We start from the raw sequence: 12,685 nt of genomic DNA, 5'->3' as shown, positions 1-12,685 counted from the left end.
GATGGACGGATGGATGGATGGATGGATGGATGGATGGATGGATGGATGGATGGATGGATGGATGGATGGATGGATGGATGGATGGATGGACGGATGGATTTATGGATGGATGGATGGATGGATGGATAGATCGATGGTTTGGTGCATGAATGGATAAATGGATGGATTGAAGGATGGATGGATGAAGGGATGGGGTTTAGATAATGGGCAACAGAGCTAGTTTCAAATTAATTTAGTTAATTTGATAATCGCTAATTCACAACACAAGTCATCTCAAGACACTTTACATAAACAATTCCATCAGATCAAATGGTTAAAAAAAATTCCCATTTGAAGAAAACCATCTGATTGCACAGAGTCGTTGACTTGCAGGACACAACCTTTCTGGATAAACATGTGGTGACAGTAGATACAGAATCATGTAGCTTAGAGTTTCCCTTCCCTCTTTAACCTTTTAACTGTCATGAGCATATCAGTCTCCTCACAGAATATATTTCTGACTTCCAATCAAAGAAAAAAAGGGTTCCTTTTACTAAAAAAAAAAAAAATTGACAACTCAGAAAATTTTAAATGCTAACTTATTTGGGGTAGGAGTTAAGGATTTAACTAAAAGCAATCTAGCTAATAACATTGCAGCTTGAAGGAGTAACATTAAGTCAACAGATGTACCTTCAAGGTGTCCCAGGATGGCCCGTGTTCAGAATGCATAATAGACTAGATTCATAGGCCACTACTGGAAATGGTCTGAAGAAAACCATTAAGTATGTCATTAGCTCTATGTAGTGTTGCATTATTGGATGACCCAGGATGAATGGCAGTACCATGTGTGACTAAGTGAGAGACAGAATCATCAAGTATTGTATTATTAACTAAGATGAAAATGGACTGCTGAAAGTATTCTGGAATCCTCCTTTCAGGTGATATCACCTTTTGCATTTTTATGGGAAATAAAATTTCCAAACACTTGATGAGTCTTGGCGAGGCAGAAAAAAAAATTCCAAGTTGTGTAGGGTCAAGTTGGAATTTTCCTATATCAGTGATGATTTAGAGATACATACTAGGCTCAGACACATAAAGCCTCCATCTACTGATGCCCCTTTTAAGCTGCGATTTCATTGTCTATGTCGAATTGATTTCTGCCAAGACTACTAAAAGTAGCAATACAGTACCAGCTTTCTTCACTGTAGTATCACAGTGCTGGTTGGTTGGCAAATAGCCTAAATTACAGCCTGATAAACCAGACCAAATGTGAGATTAAATGTGTCATTTAGTCCTGATGAATGAGACATCGGAAGATTTTTGGTGAGAACAACCCATTGTCTTTAAAACTGCTGTCTGTGCCTATTGGCCAATGCTCTGACCAATGAGCGCAAGAAAGCTGGTGGGGGAGTGTAAACAAACAGCCTGTTGTAAAACGGCGAATACGTCCTTCTTAAAAATGAATGAGCGTAGAGCCTCTTACTGCTCACGTTTCAACGAAAACCCCAAGTCTAATTCTTCCAAAAATGATTCTAAAGCTGAGTCAAACGAGAACTGTTCAATAGTTGTTGCCATCTTTCTTCAACAATCAAAACACATCTCTGCATTGTGATTGGCCCGCCAGTTCTAGGGCCTCGGGCATTGTGTTGAGGCTTGACCCACTCACAGGCAAAAATGATTTTGGCCGCTTGTGGGTGGGTTTACTAGGCTACCAAAATTAAGCCTTGTGGAGAATCCTTAGAGTATTCTCAAGGGAACCAAAAATGTAGAGGGGCTATAGGCCACTGGTTAGATGATGTAGACTTCAATAACACTTCAGCCAAACCACAGTCTAATTGCCTCCATGTTGCCAAGTGTTAGGACTTTTCAATGTTTTTTATGTAGTTTTTTTTTTCATTGGTTTTAAGCAGTTCAAATTACTCAATGGATAAATAAATGACTTCAGCAATTCATTGGTAATGAAACCGTATAATGTAAAAGTAAAATTTTTGGAACCAAATAATTAAAAAAATTGCTTTATGTTCTATATTACCAGTTAGATTTATTCAGATACATTTACTGGACTAACTTGGTTTCGTTTGACAACGTTGTATGATAAAATATCACTACTCTTGAGTAAAATATCTGATTACTCCATCCATTGTGAGTAAGTTCACTTAAAAAAAGAAGTTTGTTTTAAACAAATATGCATCATTGAGAAAAAGTCTTTATATTTTGTATTTAGGGCTTATTGTTCGTCTGCTGAGTCTGCTGTGTGATTTGGAGCTCAGTTAAATATGCAGTAAATGGTTTACTGTTTTTTAACGTTTTACATTCTGTAACCGCTGGTTTTGTACATTTCAGTTAAAAAATAATAATTCAGTTGTTATGAGCATGGGTAGTAAGCAGATCAGTTACTCAGTACCTAATAGATACTTTTTACTTTTGTTTGAGTAGAAATATGATGAAGCAATGCTACTGTACTCTTACCGTACTTAAGTACTTAAATACTCTACCCACCTTTGCAAAACTAAAACCGCTCTCTTTCTGAACCCAGGAATTCCCGTGGAGGACAGAGTGAACATTTTCATCAACAGCTTTGGCTCGATTCAGGAAACAACCATGGTGAGAATTTACTCTGCTTGCTTTGTAGTGTGACTATAATGAAAAGTCTTACTTCTGCAGATCAACAAAAACATTTAGAACTACCGGTACTCTAACATAGGTGTTTAAGGAGTAATAAAGAAATAAATATTTAGTAATGGGGTTTAGAACAGTGAGAAATAAATCATTATTGAAAGGACAAGTTTTTGAGTCTCCTTAATCTGATAGCTTAATTGCAGATAAAGATGTAGAGTTCTAAAGCTAAGCACCAGATTAAGCTCAAAGCTCCACAGGGCAACCTTAATACAGGGACCAAGACAACTAAATTTACCAAGTTTGTGAAAACAAGCAAAGGATTTGATTTCAATTTCATGTAGCTACAAGTGAAGACATTTTAAATGTAAATATATAAGAAAATATAAGTTTTCTATAAAGGTTGGGCCTACTGAGTTGCTACAGGAAGCATAGTTTTTGCTGGTTTTGCTTACGAATAGTTTTTATGTGAGGATAATCTCAGTTCCCAATAAAGGATGATTTCTAGTAACCAGAATTTGTGCAAAATCGATGGTGTTCTTGAGAACAATGAGCGGATTCAGTGTCTGGCATGTTTGTCTTCTCTAATGTCTTGAGCTGCTTAAGCTCCAGGTGGCTCTGATGGCACCAGTAGATCAGATGATACAGTCATAGAAACCTTTACGAGAGCTTTGCGAGTTGAAAGAGCACCACCTCATTTTGTGTTTTTTATGGTTCTTAAAAGCTGCTAAAAAATAAATAAATAACCAGTGCTCATTTATAAACATATTCCAAGCCAAGTCTCTTAACTAAAATGATGGGTTCAGTTCAAACATAGTATCATCATTCTGAATCAGTTAATTTCCTTTAAGGGAATTTAAAATCATGAGATGAAGTTCCATGGAAGGCGAGAGGTAGAGAAGGCACAGCTGCATCCTGCGCAGTAATCTTTTATGAAATATAGTGATTTGCAGCTTCTGCATTCGTTCAATCAGCAACAGACACATGTTGCATGCAAGCTTTGCTGATTTGCCATCGATGGTTTCCCTGTCTGGTAAGAAGGATATAAAACAGGAAGACAGAACAATAATGTCAGGAAAGGGAGGAGGCATGTTTATGTGATGAAAAATACGTTTTATTGCATGGCTGTAGTACTGTATGTGATAAATTAAATAAATTGTGAATACGCTACTAAAAAACAAGTTGCACAGGACCAAAATGCTACAAGTTACTGAATAAATATACCAGTTAGTCCACAATAAAGATAAAACACAATGTAAGATCAATATTTTAGTATCTGCAGTAACTCTATTTCTAATAGAATTATTGTATATTTTATAAATAAATAACAAAATATGTTTTAGATTTTTAGACTCATATGATGTTTTCTTCCACATCTATTTAATTATGATTTAGATTATTAAAGTGTTAGTAGGTAATTTGATAAAATGTGGGCTGAAGAAAGATCAAATTGAAACTCAAGAGATCCTTCAGGCTGACCGTGAGTCATGTCTGGAAATTTTGAAATGAATCTTGTACCCAGCCTGCTTCCTTTTTAAAAGTCTCAAAATATGTGACATGCCCATGTTGTTCCTTTTGCCCTGCTAATTGAGAAAATGGAATTTTCTCTTCACTTCATGAATTTCATAATACAGCACAGCTATGTATACAAAACACAAAGGTGAAAAAACAGAAAGCATCACTGGTATATTGATGTTAGATGTCTTAAAGATTTTGCAGCTTAAAGGTTACTGAATCATGGGCTAGTGTTTCATGAAACATTAATCTTTCTCTATAGCCAGTCATGTTAATCAATATACAGCAATTCTAACATTGGAAATCAGACTGTATAACTTGGCAAACTTTAGTGAAAATATCCATGGCCTTTGTTTTAGAGGGTATGTTTCCCTTTGCTGGAAACTAAATGTATAAAATGTATAAAACATTTACTGTTCTCTCTGCCCCTCGTGGTGCACTTGAAAAAGTTATTCTCCCATACGCCTTCCTATAAACCTCTAGATTTTAGTACACTGACCTGGATGTATTATTCTGTGAATACCTTATGTACTGTAGTTTCAAATTGATGTAATAACATACAGTAGCATGCTTAAAACTTTATTATTCCATTTTTTTTTTACTCCCACTCAAAATGAAAACATAGCATAGGCAGTGTACCACTGAGACAATGCTATGTTGATATAGGCGTCTTCAATGGACCACTTTTCACAGCGGCTTGCATATGTTTAACATCTATCTATCTATCTATCTATCTATCTATCTATCTATCTATCTATCTATCTATCTATCTATCTATCTGTCTGTCTGTCTGTCTGTCTGTCTGTCTGTCTGTCTGTCTGTCTGTCTGTCTGTCTGTCTGTCTTTGCAGTTGATTAGTGTAACTTGGAGGTTAATAGTGAGTGATGGAATATCACACAACCACACATACAAAAGCGGAGACATAGGAGAAGACTGAGCAGAGAGAAATATTAAGACAGTAAAAGTGAATAAAACAGGCAGCGTGAACGTTTTGAAAATCAAGGCGATTGAAGAAAGTGTCTACTAAAAGCAAGATCAGACGAAGACGAAACCAGAAAATGACAGGTGTGAGGAAAAAAATTAATGCGAGCCAAGAAAATGGCATAGAAGGAAAATGAGAGAAAAGTCCCAAATGTTTCTTTCTCCCTCTCCTGGGTTTGGCAAAACACAATGAAAGTTAAGAGGGTTTGAAACGATTCATGGAGGAGAAAGAAACAACAGCTGGTCACCTCTCCCCCCTCAATTTATCACTCTATGGGGTATATGACTCTGGAAACCATCCCTCATCATTTACACCTTACTCAGGGCAGCACACAGCAACAGTCTGCAGTATTTAACGCACCAATTTTCACTTCAAGATTGTGTACTGTACACCTCTGTAGAAAATGATGTTGATGCTGTTGAGACAGAATAAATTGCAGCTATGTTTTTACTGCCGCCCAGCTTGACTTTTCCTCGCTGATTACAACACACAGTAGTGTTAAATCTCCCTGGAATCGAATGTCGTACTGGCAGCTTGATACTGAGCCAGGAGGAAGATATATTTCCTCGTCTGGTTTTCAGGAAGGATAAGGTGTGGGAATTGGCTTGCGTCTCAGACAAGAAAAAAGCTGGCAGAGGCGGTTTGTGTGGACAGACACACGAGTTTAGAATTATGGTGGCATACAAAAGACAACTTGCTTTCTGAAAGCAGAGCAAATGGACCTCATGCTTCCATCTTAATGTCTGAATGTATTTTATTAAGGCTGAACTCACAAAGCTCCAAAACACCACATTTGATACAATCATGTTTGTTAAATGACTGTAAAATTGAGCTCCAATAGATAGATATAGACAGGCAATGTAAGATTTTTCATGTGAAAAAAAAAAAAAAAAAAAAACTTGCTTTGGAAGCTTTATGATATATTTAACAGTTTATCCAGCTTTACTTTCAACATTTATTCCTCACTAAATCAAAGAACAGAGTAGTTTAGCTAAAGACCCGCAAGAATGTGGAGATTTCACTTACAAGCAACCCTAATGGCGTCAGTTGTCATGTTGATAAAATCTGACCTCTGAGCTGTGCAGCTCTTTATGTTTCATCATGCTTGGGATCAGCATCTGCTTGTTTTACCTTTACCTTTGAAAAAATGTTAAAACGTGAATTTTCAATCAGAGGAAGTAACCGATCTTGCGGATACTGAATAGTCAAAATTGCTTTTTATTTATTTATTTGTTTTTTATTCAAAGTTTAACTTGCCTCTTTTGAATGTCACTTGCAATTAGGTTTTTAAACACTTTCCTGTTTCAGAGCAAAAGTTTCTTTGAGGTGGAATATCAACTACGTTTGTCTCTTTCTACTATTTTACTCTATTTTATTTTGTCCAGAACTGTCTGCTTGAAACATAACCATGTTTGAACTTGTCTGGTTTCAAACCTGACAGGATTACAGGGTGAATATCTTCCTGCGGCAGCGCTGGAATGACCCCAGGCTCAAATTACCACAAGACTTCAAGTCAGATTCTCTCACTGTTGATCCCAAGATGTTCAAATGTCTCTGGAAGCCTGATCTATTCTTCGCTAATGAGAAGAGTGCAAACTTTCATGATGTAACTCAAGAGAATATCCTCCTCTTCATCTTCCGTAACGGAGATGTCCTCATCAGTATGAGGTACTTTTATTTACTTACTTTCTTGTTTATTTTGTTGGTTTCCTTGTTTCTAGTTATTTTATTAAAAAAAGAATGACAAAAGTGTAATATCTGTAAAACCAATGCCTAGGCCTCCTTAGTCCCTTAAAATGTGTTGTGTTTTTGAATGTCACTTCTATTACAATTTTTATTTCTTTATTACTTCCATACTTACTTGTAATATCCCACTTGGGCTACTGAAAAGGGCTCTCCAGGCATCAAAGTGAGTTTTTCTAAATGCTCCCAATATTGACCTGGATGCTATTTACCCTAGCATCCAGGTCGGCCTCCCTTTTTTCCAAGGGTGTTCCACAAAGTGGACAGTCTGACAATGTTTAAATCAAGTTTGTGGAGAGTATGTCCTATAAACCTCTCAAGAATCTCTTGGAAGATCTCTTCATGACCTGGCCTGTGATCTCTGGCCTGTGCCTTGCCAGAGCTCTTGGTTGCTTATCACCTTGGGCCAAAGGATCTAGAGGAAGCATCGCAGACACACGTTATTATAAATGTCTGAATCTTCATAAATGCCTGAATCTTCATGATGTTGCTAATAGTCGTCCTCCAGTTTTCAGTGCCATACAGCAACATTGATGTCACATTGGTATTAGAGAGCCTAGTTTAGATAGTCAAGTCTCATGAGCTCCAGATGTTCTGATAAAGAACGGCTGTCCTGGCCTTTCTCTTGTACCTTCCACCCTGCTTGTTGACAGTGCTGCCAGGGTAGGTAAAATTGTTAACTTTTTCTGGTGCTTTACTGTTCAACAAGATGGGTGATGTGTTGGCAGAGTTTATTTCAAGAGTTGGGTCTTTCCTTTGTAGATGTAGTCCAAGTCATTGGAAGATGACTGCCATTTTGCCTGTTTTGTCCTGCATCTGCTGCTGTTGGAGGGTTGGGTCAAGTCATCAGTGAAGTCAAGTCCATACAGTTGTGTCAAATAGATACCAATCCCTGATGTGGACTACTTTTTAACCCAGTCAATGCCAGCAGGAACAAAAAGATGGTGTTAACGAACAGCCTTGCTCACTCATCTTTTATCCTTATCTTGTGAAAAATTACTATGTAAACATCCCTTCAACATTTCATGATTGAACTGTTTATCTAGGGTGAAGATATTTATTTATGTAATGAATGTCTACCAAATTAACTTTTTGATTACTTTTTAATTACTTTGCTAAATGAATGAACAGCGATTAAAATCAATCATACAAGCAAATTAAGGGGATTTAACATATTGTTCGATTGCCACCCATTATACCTGCTTAAAAATATTTCATCATATTCCAACCTTTGAATATATAATAATATAATAATTGCTTCTCTTCTTTGAGTCTGAACCAGGATGATGCCAACGTAAACAGAGAAAACAAATAACTGTTGAAATGCATAGCGTGATTTGGTATATTACCAATATAATGTGGCTTGTTTATCACGCTTTGTTTGAACAAGACAACGTGTAACACCAGTATTACAACTAGAGGCCTGAACACAACAGTTGTGTACGACTTTTTAATCTTGGATCCGACTTTTTTTTCATGTCACACTAACTGTATAGAGAGGCTCCGACTAGACAGGGTGAGCAGATCTGCACAGATTTCTTTTCACTTCTGTCTCTGTGCCACCCAAAATGAAAACAATTTACCACATTTGCCTTGGACTGATTATAAAAGTTATAAAAAGTAGCAAAAACTATTAAAAAAAATACAACCACGTTCTATTTAGCAAAGCCCCACAGAACAGATAGAGAATGTTCATATGCCTATATTAAAAACATAATGAGATCTATGTCTAAAGAAAAGGAAAACAGTGATAAACTCTTTGGGACGGTTTAAACAGTAGTCTGACTGAGGCAGTGAGAGGGGATTCTCAGAGTGAGATCTGGAAAGTTTATTCAAGGTTTTCTTTTTTTTTTCATAAAGTGGTGAGAGAGATTCACCGTGCTCACCTGTTCTCTCTGTCCCTCGTTATTTTGGTTTTTGTGAGGCTCAAAGAGGATTACTATTATACTATGTGTTTTTGGTCTTCCTGAAGTTACTTTCTTTAGAGGAGATTGATAAAATATGCTTTCTATTCCTCATTGTTTTTGCAAGGCTCAAAGAGGATTGCTAGCTTATCTGTTTTCTCTCCTCCTAAATTCCTATCATGGGTAAAGTGTTCTTTTCTAATATTTCATACATTTTTTTTTGCACTATATGCAATGTGCGACTCCAAAAATGACTGTTTTCTCATGCAATTAACATATTTTATTTTGTATTTTCCCCCAAAGCAGATGTGTTTTACTTTTTAACTGCTTCTCTCTTCCTGTTAGACCCATGAAATTACCAATGAATTTCTGCATAGTCAGACTTAAATAGACCTGGGGTCTATCTCAATCAGACCTACACAAGCTCCCTTGCATAAAATCGTGGCAGGTGTGATCATCCCCATTGACTTTCAATGAGCGCTACACGCCACAATCTCGTCCGACACGATTTTGTGTCAGATCGAATGCAAAAATCGGATTTGGTGTGTTCTTGCCTTTAGGCTTGTATGTGTTTGTGTGGGGATATACTCAGAGGGAGATGAAGTTTTTAAAGCTCAAATTTCTTTGTTGTCATCCTCTTCAAGGTTGTCTGTTACCCTATCTTGCCCATTGGATCTGACCCTGTTTCCAATGGATACGCAGAGATGTAAAATGCAACTTGAGAGCTGTAAGTAAAGAAAAAAAAATCCATATACATATATGTATTTATTTACTTCATAGTTTGCAAGCAAAACTGAAACTCAAATAGATAAATGTGGTTTAGTCTTACAGCTAATCAGGCCTGACCTTAGTGATGGCATTTTATTTAGTACCAGGCCAAGTAGAGTCAAATTCAGAGCCACATCAGGTTGCTCTAACTCATTCTATTTTTTAAAATGAATTTGTTCTAAAAAAAAATGTTTTTATATACATTGCATATTTTAATGTTTGAGTATTAATTGGGTAACTTGATTTTCCAGTCGGCTACACAACAGATGACCTGCAGTTCATGTGGCAGACAGGGGACCCGGTCCAAATGGACGCTATTGCTCTCCCACAGTTTGACATCAGACAAGAAGACATTGATTATGGGAACTGCACCAAATTCTATGAAGGAACAGGTGATGCTTTTCATAAAATATTTCCATGAAGTTAGTTTTTTGTTAGAGAAAGAAAAAACATCTGTAATTTTTCTCATAGAACCTCTGAAAGTCATTACATTGAAAGATTCTTCAAAAAAAAACATTTGTTTAGTTCTGTCCAGGAATCTGTAGACATACTCTCTCAGATTTCTATTTTCATATATTTCTTACACTTATCCTTAGAATTGTCTCATTTAAGTTGAAGTGTGTGGTATATATAATATTAATAAAACAAATATTATAAATACAGAACTTAAATCTAGTTAAAAATTTTTTTATCTACTTTTTTCATCTCATAAAGCATTTTATTCATTAATAATCATGGACGAAATATTTTCCTCATTTTTGGTTTCTATTGTGTCATTATGCTGGCTCCTCATTAGATTTTTGACCGTTGAATGCAGAATAAGAAAATACAATCATCCAAGATAGAAACTTACATCAAGTAACTGGTGCTGTAATGGGTAGCAGAGTTTATCTGGAAAAAGGAAATTCTGCTGAGGTTGACCTGTGTTATTCAGATTATTAAGCCTTGGTGTAGTGAAACAAATGTGTTTTACACAAACCCATCTGAAAACATTTGCAAATAATTTCATTTTAAAACAGAAAACAATTTTCTTTAATATTGACTGGCTTTTTTCTGCTGTTTGTATTTAGTGCTTTAAACAGCAGCCAGTTGAATAGATTAAACACAACACCGCCTGTCTCACCACTGATATTGAAGTTCAAATGTTTTTTTTTTATTAATAAAAATGCTCCCTTTACCAGATCTCACAGCTTTTTAAATGGAGAAGACCTGCTCTTGATGAGTCAGGCCGCTACCTGGTTACCATGGCTACCCACCAGATATAGAGATCGTGTCTGTTTCAACTGGTTTGAGCTTGCTTCATGACACAGCCAGCTTTTATATAAGCGCTGAAGAGAATCATGAGTTTTTCAGATATTAATTCACCTCAGCTATTCTCCCTGGATCAACCACATAGACGCATTTAATCATTTAGTTGCTCTTGGGTGAGAAACACATTAATCAGGAAAAAGGTTGGAGCCTGGTACACCTTTTTAATACCTAATATTATTTTTTAATAGCTAAATAGTTCATGCTGCTGTGATTAATTATTATTAAAGTGGACATTTTTACATTCAAATACCCACACAGAATCCTAATTCAGTTTATAACATGTCTTCATAACAACATTCAACTTAATCTTTCATTTTACAAAAGCTGCCACAATCTTTACCCAAGGATTGAGCTTATTTTATAGGGTTATTGTCTGAATTAGATCCTGAGGCTCTGTTCATTGTTATTTTAAAATTCACTACTTATGCATATAGGCCTATGTGATTTTTAATTAAGGCCGTTGTGATATTTGAGGGTTTTTATCTTCTCCACATAGGGTATTACACTTGTGTAGAGGTTATCTTCACCCTACGGAGACAAGTGGGTTTCTACATGATGGGTGTTTATGCCCCGACGCTGCTTATAGTGGTTCTTTCCTGGCTGTCTTTCTGGATCAACCCTGATGCGAGTGCTGCCAGGGTTCCCTTAGGTAAGTTCATTTCACCAAGTCCAACATATTCCACTGATATTTACAAGGACATCAATGCTGTAAACTCCTATTCTGCTCTTTTAGCCGCTACTTTTGCAGTGCAAAAAGTAGGCGAGTGAACGAAAACATTTTTACAGGTCATCATAATTGTTAAAAAAGAAAAAAATACCTGGAATTTTGTAAAAATATTAAACTACTCTATTGTTTAGATTAAAAAAAAGCGATATTCCTTTAAGCCCTTATTTTCTGTTAATGCTGATAATGACCTACAGTTGAGAAAAAAAACACAGTTTAGATTTAATATAACATCTGAATAATTAATTATGCAAAATAATTCCTGGCTTTTATAAGAAATATATTTTTCGGTACATAAACCTACTTTTCTGTAGTCTCACTTGTCTATGATGCCATCCTTAGCTTTACTAGTTATTTTTATTAGCTTTTACTAAGACAGTTTTTATTAGTTGAATTAACAAACATATAGGTTTTCTCAATATGTGTGTAACACTGTAGCTAGATATAAAATAAATACTACCTTTTAAAAAGAAATACATGAAAAATAAACATTTTTATGAAATCTGCATGTATTTCTGAATAATCTAACTGTATATTAAAATACAGGCTCAGAAGAATTCATGTAATAAAAAGAAATGGACAAAACTGGAGGAGATGAAACACAGAGACCACTCCAAAGGTGTTTGGAGGTTTCAAGGATTTCCCACATTATTGCCTCCAGTCATTCCCATCATGAAATAATCAATCACTTGGACACCATTAGGAACTTTGCATGTGAAGTATGGCTCCCTTTCCAGTTTTTGTAATGTGTAATAAATCACTAAATGTTGCTCTAATTGACAGCTGGAACCCCCCTTAGTGATGCATTTATCTACTATAGTACCTCAAACCTGTTGTTGAACATGGGGATGGATTCCTTATTAGTAAATGACAGAACATTCAATTTTGTAAAGTAGATCATTTTTAATTTAAATAAAAATATATTTTTTTATTAACTTATTAAATGATTATCCATCCATAATGCAGTTTTGTATAACATATAAATTATACAAAACAGTTTATATAACATTACACACACACACACACACACACACACACACACACACACACACACATTAGTTGAAAGGTGGATTAATCCAAATTAACAACAATACATATATATATATATATATATATATATATATATATATATATATATATATA

At 35.7% G+C, this 12,685-nt stretch overlaps 1 protein-coding gene across 3 annotated transcripts in view; it reads left to right on the top strand.

The window, feature by feature from the left end:
* The window catches only part of glrb (glycine receptor beta), a 33,417-nt gene that overhangs the window by 11,261 nt on the left and 9,471 nt on the right, over nt 1-12,685 (top strand). For all 3 annotated transcript variants that reach the window (XM_015385808.1, XM_015385807.1, XM_015385809.1), the window contains 5 exons: nt 2,516-2,583; nt 6,534-6,760; nt 9,384-9,466; nt 9,759-9,899; nt 11,315-11,467. In XM_015385808.1, coding sequence (XP_015241294.1) covers nt 2,516-2,583; nt 6,534-6,760; nt 9,384-9,466; nt 9,759-9,899; nt 11,315-11,467 — 672 coding nt within the window. The remainder of the gene's footprint in view (nt 1-2,515; nt 2,584-6,533; nt 6,761-9,383; nt 9,467-9,758; nt 9,900-11,314; nt 11,468-12,685) is intronic.

This window comes from Cyprinodon variegatus, unplaced genomic scaffold (genome assembly GCF_000732505.1).
Source record: "Cyprinodon variegatus isolate N-32 unplaced genomic scaffold, C_variegatus-1.0 Scaffold349, whole genome shotgun sequence".
Lineage (NCBI taxonomy): Eukaryota > Metazoa > Chordata > Actinopteri > Cyprinodontiformes > Cyprinodontidae > Cyprinodon > Cyprinodon variegatus.
The sequence above is the reverse complement of the archived record's forward strand: the minus strand, read 5'-3'. Positions and strand labels throughout refer to the sequence as shown.